The sequence below is a fragment of the Lagopus muta genome, chromosome 5 (assembly GCF_023343835.1).
Source record: "Lagopus muta isolate bLagMut1 chromosome 5, bLagMut1 primary, whole genome shotgun sequence".
Classification (NCBI taxonomy): domain Eukaryota; kingdom Metazoa; phylum Chordata; class Aves; order Galliformes; family Phasianidae; genus Lagopus; species Lagopus muta.
In genome coordinates, this window is record NC_064437.1 from 45,873,628 (window position 1) to 45,888,766 (window position 15,139).

Genomic DNA, 15,139 nt, shown 5'->3' on the forward strand with positions numbered 1-15,139 from the left:
TGTACTGCTGGAACATTTCTGCTGTGTTTCAACTTAACTGGTAGTAAATTTCAAAGCAGTGTAATGTCTTGGTGTTCTTCCTATGTAGTTTTTTTTTTTGCACTGCCAGATTCTACACATGGGTATTTTTCATCTTTTGCAAAGTGAACAAGGAAATCCTGGAACGTAGCTGTAAGTGGGCATAGGGAAGGACAGCAGTGGCATACTTTTTTTTTTTTAATCTGTGAAGATTAAGTATTTCCTCCTAAGTCTAACCAGATGCTGTTGTAATACCATAACATACTTCTACTTTCTGTGTGTCTAGTGTGTTCCTTAGCTCATTTGTTCTTAAGAAATTGTGGTAATTTTTCCTTCCTCCACAAAACAACAAATTAGCTATTTAACCTTATTATGTGAACATCTGCATAACAGTTGTGTGAGCTGTCAAGTAGTGAGTTACTTGGAAGTCAGAATTTTACACTAGCTGAGACTTTGTGCATCTCTGAGGGTTGTGTTTTTTTTTTTTAAACTCTGTGAATGTTTGTCATCAATAGCAGTTCCTATATATTTAACATTTGTCCCAGTGCCTCTACCAAAGCTATATGCATTATAGCTCACTCCCCACGACAGTGTAATATAAAATGGTGTAAGAAAGGCTTTCATTCTCTGAGTTATGGGGATTTTGATTTTACTTCATAGCCATCTCAGTCCCTTACCCAATCTGTTTCCATTTGTGGTCTACATGCACACAACATAGGTCTTCATACTGGAGATGTATTGCTCTGAATTAGGTGCGAGAAAAAGTATTAACATTTTATCTGAGTCACTGGGTTTTAGTGTCTCTAAACTTCGGAAGTACATCCTGATTCTCTTAAGACAGAGATGAACAAGTGGGCATCAATGTCACTTCAAAGGAGGCTGGATAAGAAGTGATTATCAAATTTGTTGTGGAACACGACTAAGTTACTTATTGCATACTGTGGTATACAGTGCAGCAGCTGACTAGCTTCAAAGTGAGGGTGAAAGCAGAGATTTCCTATGGAACTAGCTGAATCTGAGTGTGGTTTATAGTTCTCTTAGGCATTGCATATTTTCTTCCAGGCAGAAGAAAGGTAATGGCTGGCCTATACAGTCTGATCTGCCAAGTTAGTCAATCTCCCACTGTCCTTGTAAAGGGAATACAGGCTTGCAGCTCTGTGCATGAGCAACAGCTACTTTGGCATTAGTCTCTGGTTTCCTCATGTGCTCTAAATGCCTGGCAGCATCAGTCTCTGGTTTCCTCATGTGCTCTAAATGACTGTCAACACTTCTGGGAAGACTTCTTTTTGCAGCTGATGGGATCCCAGTCTAGTGTGGGTGACAGGTGTGCATCACTGGCTAGAGATTATGCCTTGGTTTTTGCATTGATGTAATATATCCATATTATTATTCCTCTTAGACACCGAGAATCTATTTTTGCAAAACTGATGAAAAGATGCTGAGGTCTCTGTTAGTCAGGCACTTAGAGTCAAGGAGTTACCAGGATGGCTGCCACTCTCTAATATTTACTTACTGCTTCGAGTTTTCCACTGGAGGCTGTTCCTAATGCAGTCTGCATATTTTCTGCAGTGTCTCCAAGTCAGACCTTCACGGTATGCTTATTAGTTTGACTTTGCCTTATTAGTATTTTGATGCATCATGTGTGTGGGAGACATGGAGCATTGATACTCACTTGTACTTGAGTCACATTATTTCTTAGCCGCACTCAGGTAATGGTCATCCTCACGAGACGTTTTCTGCTAGTTTGGAAAGTTTGTAAGCTATGAATTGGCCACAGTGTTTTGCAGCCATACAGTGATGAGAGGTTCAGCCATGTTGGTTTCCATATTGTGATGATGTGCTAATGGGGAGAACTCCTCCAGGTGATTTAGTTAGGCTAAGTTGCTGATTTATTTTTCTGTTCCTGTTTTTCAGCAACGATCTACTGTTGCTTCAATGATGCACAGGCAGGAGACTGTGGAATGCTTGAGAAAGTTCAATGCTAGAAGGAAGCTGAAAGTAAGTATATCATAACTGATGTGTAGTTTGTTGTTGTTTTTAATATTCTGAAGTTGAGGTTAATGCTTTCCGAGCAAAATATTTTTTATGATTAGCTCAGTAGTATTAATAAAGGACCTTGACCCCCAGTACAAGGTGCTAAGAAGTTATACTGAGGAGCTGTGTAGTTTCTTTCTCCAAAACTGCAAGTTTCTCTTGTTGCTGTGCTGTACAATCATGTCTTCTACTTCCCTGCAAGAGAGTTGAAGTAGAACAGCTAATTTTTAAATTCTGATACTTCTAGTTGTGATCACTCTCCACCTCTTAGTAATAGTATATCAGGTGCCTGTAGCTAAGGAAAGCCTCTGGATTTTGTGTGGAACAGTTACTTGCAAGCTAGGAGGCAACTGAGTATCTAAACACCATACTTGGTGCCATTTTAGATCTCCTAGGCTATATCTTGCTCAGCTTCTAGCAGCTGCTCTAGAAAGGCAAGACTGAGCAATCTCATGCCAAGTCCAACAGCCACATGCTGGAGATCCTAGGACTTCCCAGGGTAGCATTAGGATGCCTCTGCTTTGGTACCTAATTCACTCTGTTCCCCATGGGTAAGCCCCTTTCTGGGGTGAGTGACACTGTCTGTTATCCCTGCTCTTTCTCCCTCACAGGGTGCAATCCTCACAACGATGCTTGTGTCTCGGAATTTTTCAGGTAAACTTTCACTGTTTTCATTCCTTCTCTCATTTTGATTTGTGTGAATTGTGGGATGTTTAAACCTTTCTATGGGTGAGTAAGGTGGGAGGAAACATGCTCAAAGTTCATCCTAATGTAGGAAGGGTCACGTTGCCTTGGCTGGTGACTAGTGTGAGAAAAAGAGTGATTTGTTTGAGGAAGAGCATTTGAAGCTGTAGTCTGGTGCAAGACAGAAGCAAAGTCAGCTGCGACAATCCCCTAATGATATTTTGTAATTTTGGGGAAGTTTTAGCTGGCATTTATCAGTTTTATTGTCTGAAACCAATAAGAGTCAGGAAGACTTGCTCATTAGCAGTGATTCTTTTAGATTTGTGGCAGGGACACAGAGCAAATAATATTATTGGTGAGAATGGGAGCAGGAGCTTTTTGAGTATTGTATTACTTTGACTCAACAAAAAGGAGTCTGAAGCATCTAACTAATAGAGCTGCTCTATTTGGAGTCTCAGAAGTGGTTTTCATCCTTTCAAGCTTAATAACTGGTAGTCTGGCTCCCACTCAACTGCATTACGTAGTGCACTTAGTGGAGACGCAAATCTCAGCATGCAAATCAGTACTTTTTGCAAGATGACTGTCTTGGCTCAGCGCATTTATGTGGTGCACTCTTACCCTATGTGTTCACTTCCATTTGGGTGGAAAACCTCTATCTGCAAGTGCTTTTGGTTTGTAGAATCATTTGCTTTCTTTGCACTCACTGCCATTTCTTCTCTTTTAAAAACGGTGATCATTGAATTAATGAGTCAGATTTTTATTCCACCTGACTCCAGTTACTTTCAGGCAAAAGTCTGCTATATACATTATAAGTGATGAAGAATGAAAAGGAAGCGTGTTAATTTTATCTGGCTGTTTACTAATGGCGGAAACCAATACTAACGCTCTGTGATGTTGCAGTAAGCATCTAAGTAGAATGAAAACCTCTGTGAAATATTATCCCAGCATTCAGACTGTACATTCATGCATATAATCTTTTGTGAAATCAGGATGGCATTTTTAACAACCTGTATGGATTCAGGTAATTTCAGTGGTGCTTTTCAAATAAAGTCAGGAAGTGGAAATCCAGCCCTGATTAAGAAGCAGCCTTTAGCAACTTCAGAATTGTTTTTCCTTGGTTCTAGTTTTAGAGTGAACCTGTGCCAATGTCAGGACTGTGCAAAAAGTAAGTGTGACTACAGCGATTTCCCTCGAATTTCTGCTTATTTGGCAGAATCACTTTCTTGATTCACTTGTCTTAGGTTGTGTTATGAGAGGACTTGATAGTAACACACTTTTCAGAGAATCATTTTGAAATAACCATTGGAAAAGTGATAGCACAACTACAGGGCTTCAACAGAGCTGCATAAAACATTCTTTTGGGTTTTCTTGCTGGTATGATCTGTCTTTGATCTATTCAAACTGCTTGTTTGTATTTCACTTGATGATTCTGTATTAGTTTATTTTTTTAAACAGCAGTTTTAGATTCCTTTTTAGTCTATAAATGTTGTTACTTCTAATGAAGCTGCAGAAGTACTTAGGTAATAAATCTCCTGTGGCCCAGATTTTGATTAAGTGGAATGCCTGAGAGAAGGGTTCTCCTTAATGGTGTGTGACCTATGCATCCGCTTATTCCCTGAACTAATAACAAGGAGGAAAAGGCTTGCTCTGCTCATTCTTCTGTCTCAAAGGCTGAAGCTGCTGGATCCTTTTCAGTTAACAGCTGAAGAGAAGGCAATCCTAGGTGGCCTGTAGTGAGTTCAGAGTTCTCAGTATCACTGAGTTCTGCTTTGAATATAAGCTCTGATCTCAGGTAATGAGATGTGCTGAAAAACTGTCCGAAAGGAAATGCTGAGAATTGAAATGCAAGGCAATCAAATCTTCTGTGGGTAGTAGCTATTCTTAATATCTTGATGCCTTTTGGAAGTGAAGAGATCAGCTACTCCTATTTTCTCTGTATGACTGTCATGTCAGGTCATCAAATTGCACTTGAAAAGTCCTGGAAGAACTTGAAAAGTTCTTTCCCTTTAAGGCAGTGGGGGTTTTTGTCTTCTCCAATTGGGTGACACTGTTTTGTGGGCCTCTGAAAGCTGCATTCTCAGCACGCAGGGATCTAGATTTATGAGGAGAGAAGCTTCTTTCCTGTCTGGGAATGAGATCTTCTAAAGCGTTCTTCACAGATATTTTGAATTAAGAGGAAAATGAAGACTCATGTGACCCTGGTTTCAATTAATTAGGTGAGAGAGAGTACTATCTGCAGGAAATATGAGAAAGCCTCTTCAGTGCTGTTGTCATTACTGTCGCCTCTGTCAAACATTTTATACCATAGAGTTTATGCATTTGACTGTATGTTTTTAACTCGTGATAAATTTTTATGATTAAAGGGTCTGTAGCTGTACTTTTTTTCTGCCAAAGTCTTCCTTTTACAGAACAGAAAAAAAGTTTTTTGTGAGTATTCTGTTGCTTGCTAGATTCCTGTTGTCAGATCAAGTCCTGAAGATTAAAAAAAAACAAAAGTGATCTGGCTCCTTTCCCCACTTACGGCATATTCAACAATTAATATTGGCTGTTTGTGGTTCTTTTGAAATGATTGTATCTCATGTCAGCAGATAAAAGCAGATAAAGTTTCATTGCTTTTGCTATAAGTCAGGAAATTGAGATCTGGTTCTAATAAGGTCTGTAATTATTGTCGGCTCTGTGGTAGGCATTCGCTTGGCTAAGAGAGAACATTGTTGTATCAACACTGATTATGGATCTTTGGAGTCACACCGGGGTACAACCACAGTGATGTAGGTGATCACTTGTGGCTTTGATGTTCAGGCAGCTGAAACAAGCACTGATGTGACCTGATACAACCTGATGTATTTGCTTACAGAGTAGAGGAGTGCAGTCAGATATATCAATAGATTAGTTCATATGCAAGAAACTCCTAAATCACCTTCTGAGAAATAAATGTAAATTTATTACTAAGAGAAAGCTGGCAAGGTATTCAGAGATTCCTAATACTTGCAGACTTTGGGGTGCCTGGGCTCAGTTATGTAACTAAAATTCTGTAAGAGCCTGCTACAAACTGAACATGGTTGGACAAATTTGCTTTTTATCTTAGAAGCGCACATCTTCACAAAGTGGCTTTTCTCCATAAGACTTACAAACAGATTGGGAAACAGTGTTGATAATCTCGTGCAAACTCTGTACTGGAATTACTAATTGAGGGAAGAGTTGTCATACAAACTTTCACACTCTGAAATGCACTTCTGTCAAACGTACCAGCACGAAACATGTGTACTACCCTGTTGTGTTAAAATAAATCCTAAGGCAGACATTAAAGGTAATTAAGCCTTGTGCCTGAAACCTCTAACTGGGATTTTTTTCTTGGGAATTGTCACTGCTTGCTCAAGATAATTTTCTGAGGGAGTTAGTATAACAGCTTGTGACAATAACTGGAACTCGTTACTTGTCCCTGCAGATCCTTGTTGACTCTCTGATGTAAAGTTTTGGTTTTTTAACTAGTTAGATGAGGTTGAGAGAGGCTGGAAATAAATTTAGAGAGCAGTTTGTTGAAAATGTGCCATCTTTAATCAGTGATGTAACTGAAGTGATCTTAAAGAATTTAATTACCTTACAACTTAACAAACTTCTTGTTGTCCTTGACCTTCCTCACCTGTTCATTGTAGCCTGCGCACTGATGTTTTTGAACTGATTAAAGATTAAGAAGAAGGAAAGAATGCAAATAATGAAGTGACACTGAAATATTTCACTATCCTGTTATACCAAAATGGCTTGTAAAACTAAGTTTTTTTTCATTTGTGTGTATGTGTACACATATGTATTTTATACTCAAATTAGAGTTTGTTCTCTTTATCACAGAACGGCTTAGATGGGAAGGAGCCTTAAAGGTCACTCAGTTTCAACTCCCTGTCATAGGCAGGGTTTCCACTCACCAGGTCAGGCTGCCCAAGGCCCCCATCCAACCAGGGTTTGAATGTCTTCACGCATATGGGGCATCCACAGCTTTTCTGGGCACCCTGTTCCAGTGCCTCACCACCCTCTGAATAAAGAATTTTTTTCCCAATGTCTAAACTAGATTTCCCCTCTTTTATTTTAAAGCCATTCTTGTGCTGTTGCTGTCTGCACACGTGAGAAGTCCATCCTCCTCCTGCTCATAAACACTCAAGTACTGGAAATCTGCAATTAGGTCTCCCCAGAGCCTTCTCTTTCCCTAGCTAAATAAGCCCAGCTCCCTTAGCCTTCTTCATAGAAGTGCTCCAGCCCTCAGGCCATCTTTGTGTCCCTCCTCTGGATCAACTCCAACAGTTCCACATCTTTCTTCTGCTGGGGGCCAAAGTACAGTTAAAATTGTGCAAGTAATACATTTGAAATTTCTGCTGTGTTGTTTTAGTTACAAAGATATGCTTTCAGGACCAGAAATTTGTGTCACTGACCTAATGCAAACCCTAACCTTTTGATGTGAATTCAAAGGGTGAAAATATGGAGGAGCAGATTTGTCAAGAAGTTTCTGTAGAACTTTGAATAAATGAGTATGAGAGCAGTGGGAACTGCATTTTCCAAGCAGAAAATGAAGTCATATTTAATGAAAAGTTACTTTAAGTGTTTTCTCCGTATCTGTTAATTTGCTTAATAATCAGGAATTTCAGGATGTGATAAACAACTACTACAGTGTGGACCTGCTGAAGTAATATACTTCAGTAAATAAACTTCCATTTTGCACTTCCTAGAATTGCGTGATATTATGACAGAATATCAGTATTTATCATGTATGGCCTGAGAGTGTATTGTATCATCAAAAAGGAATTTAAATGATTCCCACTGGTTTTATCTTCCTCTCCCCGAAGTGCAGGAGAATTCTGTGAATGCCTTTTCTTGCATTATTTGCTCTTCATCTCTTCATTTATTGGCTTATGAGGAAACCAAGTTTTTGTAATACTACAAGGATGATGTTCTTGCATTTTATCAACTCTTGGATTTCAGATGGATTGGAGCATCAGTCTCCAAGATCAGTGTTCAGAGACAGTCTTGACCTCATAGGCTCTGCGCTCTGTACATGCATGTAGATGCTTGCATAGTGGTCATCTTTCAGGATGTGAAATTTTTGCAATAGGTGGACAGATATTTGAAAGCATAAAATATCACAAAATGTAAGGCTGGGCTTTGGCTCTTTGTAAATCATCTTCTTGGAGAATGCCTTAGTTTTCTGAGGCTGGTAGGGGGCAAAAAACAGAAGGAAATCAACTGTGCCGCACACAATTTCCCTGTTATTCATTAGCTGGAGAACTGGGAGCTCTTCAGCTCCTGCCAAGAGGATACTACTGGGTTGTGTATTTCAGGCTTTAGTATTAATGAATGCTAGTTACCTCTTTTAATTTTTCTTTGAGAACCATTTGGGTTTTTATGGAGGATCCAAGTGTTCCTTCAAACCTTTGAGACTTTTCCAAGTATTGCACGTATCTTCACTGTGCTATTGACATGAACAGTGTTTGGTGATAGGAATTGGATAGGAAGGAAGGTTTGTGCTATGTCTAGAGATTCTGTAGGTCCAGACCACATAAAGATTTGTCTTGCCTAACTGTTTGGGAGGTTTTATCTGCCTTTCCATCTGGTTATACCTTTTTTTTCTCGTTTGAAAAAGTGTTTTGGAGTGACTGGGCTTCAGAAAACTTCCGTTATTCTATTGTAGAGTCATTACAGAATGACTCTACTCTTGTTGAGGAATAAATGCCAGAGCATAATGTTCCCGTGCAATTGCCAGGCATCACTGCTGTTCCAGCAAATTCCTTTAACAACTCAGTGGAGAATCTAAGAGGAATGGGATTGCCAAGAAACCAAAATAGGGATAGAGGACATAGGACAACAACTCCCTGCTTTTCAGGGAAATCATCCTGCTGGGTTTAAATGGACAACAGTGACTTGCACCTGAAAAGCCACCATGGCAAAGTGTTAAGCTGGCTGTTTTGCTGATGGAAGCAGTAGCCACTATCAGGTTGTTTCATACTTCTCCTTTAGAGATGATGCTAGCTGGCAGAGAAGAGTTTCTTCCTGTAAAAGCATAATCAATTTAGAGAAATGTGGTTTGAATGGCTTTCTCATGATATTTACATATAGATGGTAGTTTCTAAATAATGCCTTTCATTGTAACACTTTGTTAAACATGGTCAGCAGCTTCTTCATGGGTAATCTATGCTCCTTGATAGAAGGATATAATGGCTTTGTCTGGAGCAGTTCGTTTCTCTTACTTGCTTTCTTTGTTGCCCTCTGTACCGGAAAAGTCTGTAAAAGCAGAGTGTATTTTGTTTTTGCCCAGAATTAGAGATAGGAGTTAGAATACACAGATTTTTGTTGCTTTTTTTTCCCTCCTCACTTTGAGGATGTACCATCCTTTATTTTTTCTTAAGTGTTGTGAGGTTATAATGGTTTACATGCTTTCATCTGCTGTTGTGTGAGGTACCTTGATGTATGTGTGTAATAAATGCTGGACCTGTTTTGACCTCGGTGTCCCCTTGTTCTCCTTCTAACTTCCATGTGGAATTGAGCTGACATCCTTCATCTGAAAGTGGCAAGGACTCATCTGCTGAATTCACTCTTGCAGTATTTCTGTAGATGTACAGTCAGGAAAGAGGCTGTTGCAGGGCAGATGAGTTGCCTAGGACAGTTTGTCTGCCCACCTTTACCTGTGCACATTGGAGCACTGTGTTTTGACCAATCATTTTTAGACAATATCTGCCTGAATTTTTCCCGGTGTTCTGGGATGGTTTGAGGGCAGGGATGAAGGTAGATTCCTGAGTTTGTATCTGCATAATGGAGCAGAACTTAAGAGGAGGAGAATTTGCAGCAGTTTTACTGATACCATGTAGCTGATCCATATCTATAGGGTCATGTGGCAGGAAAGGCGGGGTGGGAAGTGCTTTGAGAGAAAATTTCTGCAATTGCTTGAATCCTGCAAAAGAAACTTTTCCCGATGTTGCTGGTTCTAGAGAGAGACTGAGCATTGCGTGGGTTGGTCATTCCTGGTGAGTGAAGTATTTCAACAGTCATGTGAACGTTGTTTTACTACTTGCCTCGCCTTTTAGGCTCCAGCGCTGCATGGGCAAAAATCCAGGTCAAGTCCCTGAATGCATACACTTCCTGGCAGCTGCTCAGTGGAGGTGTCAGTGTGTTGGTCCAGCAGGTCTCTAGCATGCTGTTTACAGTGGAGCTAAAACAACTACATGATCTTCATAAGTAGGCAAACTTTTTTTTTCTAATAGCTGAGCTTTATAGATGGGGTCTCACTGCTGACAGTCATTGTCAGCGTCTCACTTTCATGTAATAGATGGAGCAATTCCTTCTTGAGTCCCAAGTGTGTGTGCCCTCTGCCAGGCATTTGCAGTGAATTCCCTGTCTATGCTTATCATACTCTCACTTTCATGACTAATGCCAGTTGTTTGGGTTGAGCACAGCAGAGCATTATCTTAATGTGAAGAACTTCAGCCTAGTTCCTGTCTCTTTTTCTTTTTTAGTGGTTGTCAGACTCTGTCTTTTGCACTTCTCCAGTCTCATCATTTCTGATGTCCCAAATGTTCCTATACTGTTGTTGTGTATAGTGGTGATTAGGAGGTCTCTGCATTATCAGTGCCCCCTTTGTAAGCAAAGTCTTATGTAAATAGCAATACTGGAGGGTAAAGTTTATCCCTCTTGCAGAGATCTGGTATATTTTTCTAGCTTTCCCCTCTGTAACTGCTGGCATTCCTGGATATGGGGTCACAGTGTGCCGGTAGAGGGTTGAAACACAGGAGCTCTAAAGTCTCTTTTCAGAGTTGCTGAGATTCTGATAGCAGAAGGATTTTTGCCCAGTTAAGATGCACAGAGAATGGAATGGGTGTTCCTCTGCTACCAGGATAATGTTCCTGGCTGACTGGGCCTAACTTCCAGGGCTCTTGCTGTTAGAGGGAGATTAGCAGGATGACTATCATTCTGAAGTCTTATGCAGTTTTGAGGGAAGCGAGAAGAGTTTAAAAATGAAAAACTGACCTATTTCTCCCGCTTCTCTTCACAGCTGCCAAAAGCCTGCTGAACAAGAAATCAGATGGAGTGAAGGTAAGTTCTTGTTTTCCCATTTCGCTTTCTCTCCCACCACCTGAACAGAAGGCAGCCACTTTCTCCATTCCCTTACAGGGTAAAACCACAGCCCTGTCTTGTGGCTTGGGTTGTTACGATCATTGCATAGTAATGAGCCCCGGGTGGGATGATCCTTACATGCACTGTAGATGTCACACAACAAGCTAGGTACAAGATTTCTTTTTCCCCTTTCTCTGAAGTATGGAGAACTTGTCAGCGTTATGGATTGAAAAGACCAAAGACCTGCTCAAGTGCGATACATGGCTCTGACTCAGTACAGAATGCACTGGGTATAGAAATTGCACACAGCAATTATCAGTTGCTGATGATACCCACCAGATCCCATGGAAATCTTTGTCTCCCTCCTTTGGCAGATACTGAAGTTTAGGGTAGGGAAGGAAAAGTCTTCAGATATTCCTGTTCAGACAGAGTGGAACCTGAAATTTGTGTCAGAGTTCAGCTACCATGCCTGAAATCCAGGCACTCTCTTATTCCCTTCTGAGGGGAATTACTTCTTCCTCATTTCACTATTTGTGTCATAGTCATCCTTTTGTTCTGTAGGCCAAATAGGCCATTCCTAGGCTGTGTTATTGCAGGCTGTAGTTTTTTGTGATCTGTTACTGTAGTAGCCATGGGCCCAAGCAGCATCTTCTAGTAAGAGTTCTAAATAATACTGTCCTCTGCATGAGAAGAATGTGTTTGTTTTATTTGCTTGTAATTCCACTTGAAGCTGAAACCTTTCTTCACAACTATTAAGCAGAATACTTCATCTGGTTTTGCACTGTGGACAGTCTTCATTCTGCCCCTACTTTGGGGATTGACATGCACACTGCAGGACTAGCATGCTCATCTCCCATTCTCTTATCCTTTTTCCATTTTAATGAAGCTCTGTTTCCAGAGGACTCATAGTTATAAGGAGACAACTGGAAAAACAGCTTCAGAGTAGTAACGTTTATTTTGAGGACTGCTCTAGTAAAATCTTCATTCTTGCAGTTCTGCTTCGGTCTGCTCCAACAACATTTCCCAAGCCTTTGGGAATTTTTGCCTAAGAAACAACGTGGATTTTGCCCCAACTTTTCATCGTTTGAAATGTGCCTACAAGGGTGAATTCTTGTGCCTTTGCACATGCTTTCCTCTTTTGTACAGACGTACATCAAACACATGCACAATAATACAGTGTGTCACATCTGTAGATATGGAAAGCATTGCAGTAAAATCCCAGCAGAATGAGAATGGATGATCCCAAATGTTGTGAACTGAGAACTTCAAAATCCCAACATTACAGGGGAGAAGCAATTGGAAAGCCAGTAAATAACACATCTTAGTTTTTGTCCCCTAAAGAGAAAAAAAAAAAAAAAAAAAAAAAGGCTTTTGTCTCAGAATTTTTTATTTCCAGTAGTCTCTCATAGTTTTACTTTGGTGAAGATCTGAAGGCAGATAGATGATGTTCACGCTGGCACTGAGACACAGCTTCCTGGTCATGTAGTCACAAGGAGATCTTTACAATTGGAAGATGCTTCCAGTTCATAGAAAGTGTGAGTTGTGCTATTTGCTTAGAACACAAAATCCTCCTCCTTTGAATGGAGTAAAATCGGGTTTACTCTTCACAGGGCATGTGGTAGTATCACAGTAGTGATAATGTGGAAGCTGGGTTAGAGAATATAGCATTTTCCATATGCGCTAAATGGAGTTGTCTTCTGCTTGTGGGTGAGAGACTTGCAGTCAAGTGTTTGCGTGCAATTTCCTCTCTTCTGTTAGAGAAACCTGTTCTGCAGTATGAACCTGAGTGGTGCCCAAGGGAGACATGACCCGGTGCCACATGTTTTCAGCCTCAGCTGAGGGCTTTTTGAACAGTTAAGCTTCCACTTTTCCCCAAATGGCATTTAACTTCAGGTGAGGCTTTTGGGTCCTCGTTTATGTGAGTTTTGTAACTCAGAGATATATTGTATATTTCTTTCTAAAATTTGTGCTTTAGAACCCTCTTGCTTAAAAATGAAGATATATACAAATACAGGTCTCTTCCCTGCCATGCTCATGTTAAATGAGGCAGGGAGCATGTGGTGGTCTCTGTGTAGTACATTGTATACTTTTATTGAAGGACACGTGTAAACACAGAAGTATCTTTTTACTCTGCCTTACTTTCCATGGATAAGCTCTTGTTTCCCAGTAGTCACCTCATTGAAATGTAGCCTTTTTTCCCCTTGTATTTGTTTTTATGAGTGGCACTGGTATACTTGACTGCTGTGAAGTAGTCTTTGTGCCAGTCAGTTTGGTTGGTGGCCAAGCTGTTGTTAGTTCTTTTTGTGTGTTGTTCCACGTGCAGGAAACATGTAATCTTAGCCATACTTTTCTCATCCTAGTTAGTTCTGACCAAAAACTTGTGCCCAGTGATGGGTTTGGTTAAAGAGCATCTGGCCTTGCAATGCCTGTAGTGGATTATTTTTTTTTCCTGTTTGCAGTAGTGCAGAACTCAGACAAAATGACCAAATGCACTTTCATCTTTGTGGTATCTTTACTACTCCCGCTTCCTATATACAAGATTTTACATTAGATGTAGATTTAGAACAAGTGTTGCATGCTGAATATTCAGCTGTAGCCTTCTGCTGACCACATGTCATGTGGCTAGGTTGTTTCTTGTGTTCCCACCAGACAAGAAGACTTCTGGTTTTTCCTTGTTTTTCTTTTGAAAATTAATTATTTTTTAATGTCTTCTTAGAAATTCATGCATTGTAGAGATTTGTAAGAATATTTCAGCTTTTCCCTTGGTTTTTCCTGGTAAGGAAAAACTCCTGTGACAGCACTCGTGTGCTCCACAAAAGCGCTGTCAGATATCTACGCAGTAGATGAAACGAACATAGCATTTCTGCCATGAACTGATGATACACAACTGTAAAAATTAATGGCTCCAAACCTTTTGAGAGGAAAGCGCGATCAGTTTGTCATGATTTGCTTTCTATTCATTTTCTCCTATCTTCATCTGGTATTCAGAGGTATTTATGCTACAGTCCTACCTTAGCTCACAAATAGAGTTGAAATTCATACCACGTGGTTTAAGTGAGGCCTATGTGTCTTTCTTGTGCATTATTCACAAGAGTTTCTTGCGTATGTCTGTTAGTGAATATATGATGCAAAGTGAAGAGGGTTGCTGCTGATTTAGCGTAAATGATGAGAGAGATGTGCTGTAGCCGTATGTCGTGACGAGGGCATGATGCTCATATGATATGCTAGCTGTAAGAAACAAACACAAGTTTTATTTGTTTCTGTGAAACTGACTTTACCTGTTATCTGAGGCAAGCATAACATGCTGGATCAGTGAGGATGCATATATTTTACTTGCATCAGATGTTTTTGGACAGGGGAAAAAAGAACTCAAATCAGTAGGAGAGAACAGAAAGGAAAGATTTTTATTCCACCGTAAGTGTGTCTGGAGTTGGTGACATTTGATGAACTTCATTTTGGTTAATTTCTTTGTGGATGACCCTCTCCTCTAGCAAGTTCGTTGTGTGTCTATTTGAAGTATCCCTGGTTTTCGTTCTGCACTGCTGCTTCTATTTAAAGTACTAATTCTACTAATTGGTAGATATTTCATCAGCTTGGCACTTGAGAACTTTTCCGTTATCTTAAATAATGAATGATTTAAACTGCCTTGAATCTTAAATTGTCCCTGCTCATCAAACCTTTGCTGGTAGTGCTGCCCTCACTTTCTTCAGGCATAATTTGGATCCAAGCTGATGGAGTAGCAACAAGGAAGGCCCAGATTTGACACTAAAGGAGCATGCTTTTCTGCTTTCAAATCCAGAAAGCGAGGCTATAGAAGATACTGAGTGACGAATTGCAGAGCCATGTAATATACCAGATATCTTGTGGGCCAGCACTGTAGGTTCCAGGTATTTTTTATTTTTATTTTTATGATTCTGCATTTATGAGCAACATTGTGCAGCTGCAATTTTTAACTTTATTTTACACCGTTTCATATCAAATCTACTTCCTATCTTGTTCCTCTTTCTGCTGTGATCTGGATTTACTGTCCAGTGAAGGTGACGGAGGGGTTAAGGAACGAGCAGGGGCAGACAACTAGATGAAGATTAAGGACACTTTCTGTTGAATGTCTGTTCTCTGACCTTGTCAGGATCTGGGCTCCCTGTAGTTGGTGTCATAGTCCTGCTGTTGATTTTGTCTCTAGGCAGAACTTGAAACAACCTTGCTCTTTTTTCTCCTGAAGGGGGATTTCCTTTCCTTCTAGTGTGAGAGGATGCATTTGTTTCCAGTCATTGGAGGGCCTGTCAGAGCCATCTTTGTAATCAGAATATGC

At 40.2% G+C, this 15,139-nt stretch overlaps 1 protein-coding gene across 29 annotated transcripts in view; it reads left to right on the plus strand.

Moving 5' to 3' along the window:
- LOC125693507 (calcium/calmodulin-dependent protein kinase type II subunit gamma) overlaps window positions 1–15,139 on the plus strand; it is a 761,290-nt gene that overhangs the window by 723,814 nt on the left and 22,337 nt on the right. For all 29 annotated transcript variants that reach the window (XM_048945555.1, XM_048945554.1, XM_048945553.1 and 26 more), the window contains 3 exons: window positions 1,933–2,016; window positions 2,664–2,706; window positions 10,766–10,806. In XM_048945555.1, coding sequence (XP_048801512.1) covers window positions 1,933–2,016; window positions 2,664–2,706; window positions 10,766–10,806 — 168 coding nt within the window. The remainder of the gene's footprint in view (window positions 1–1,932; window positions 2,017–2,663; window positions 2,707–10,765; window positions 10,807–15,139) is intronic.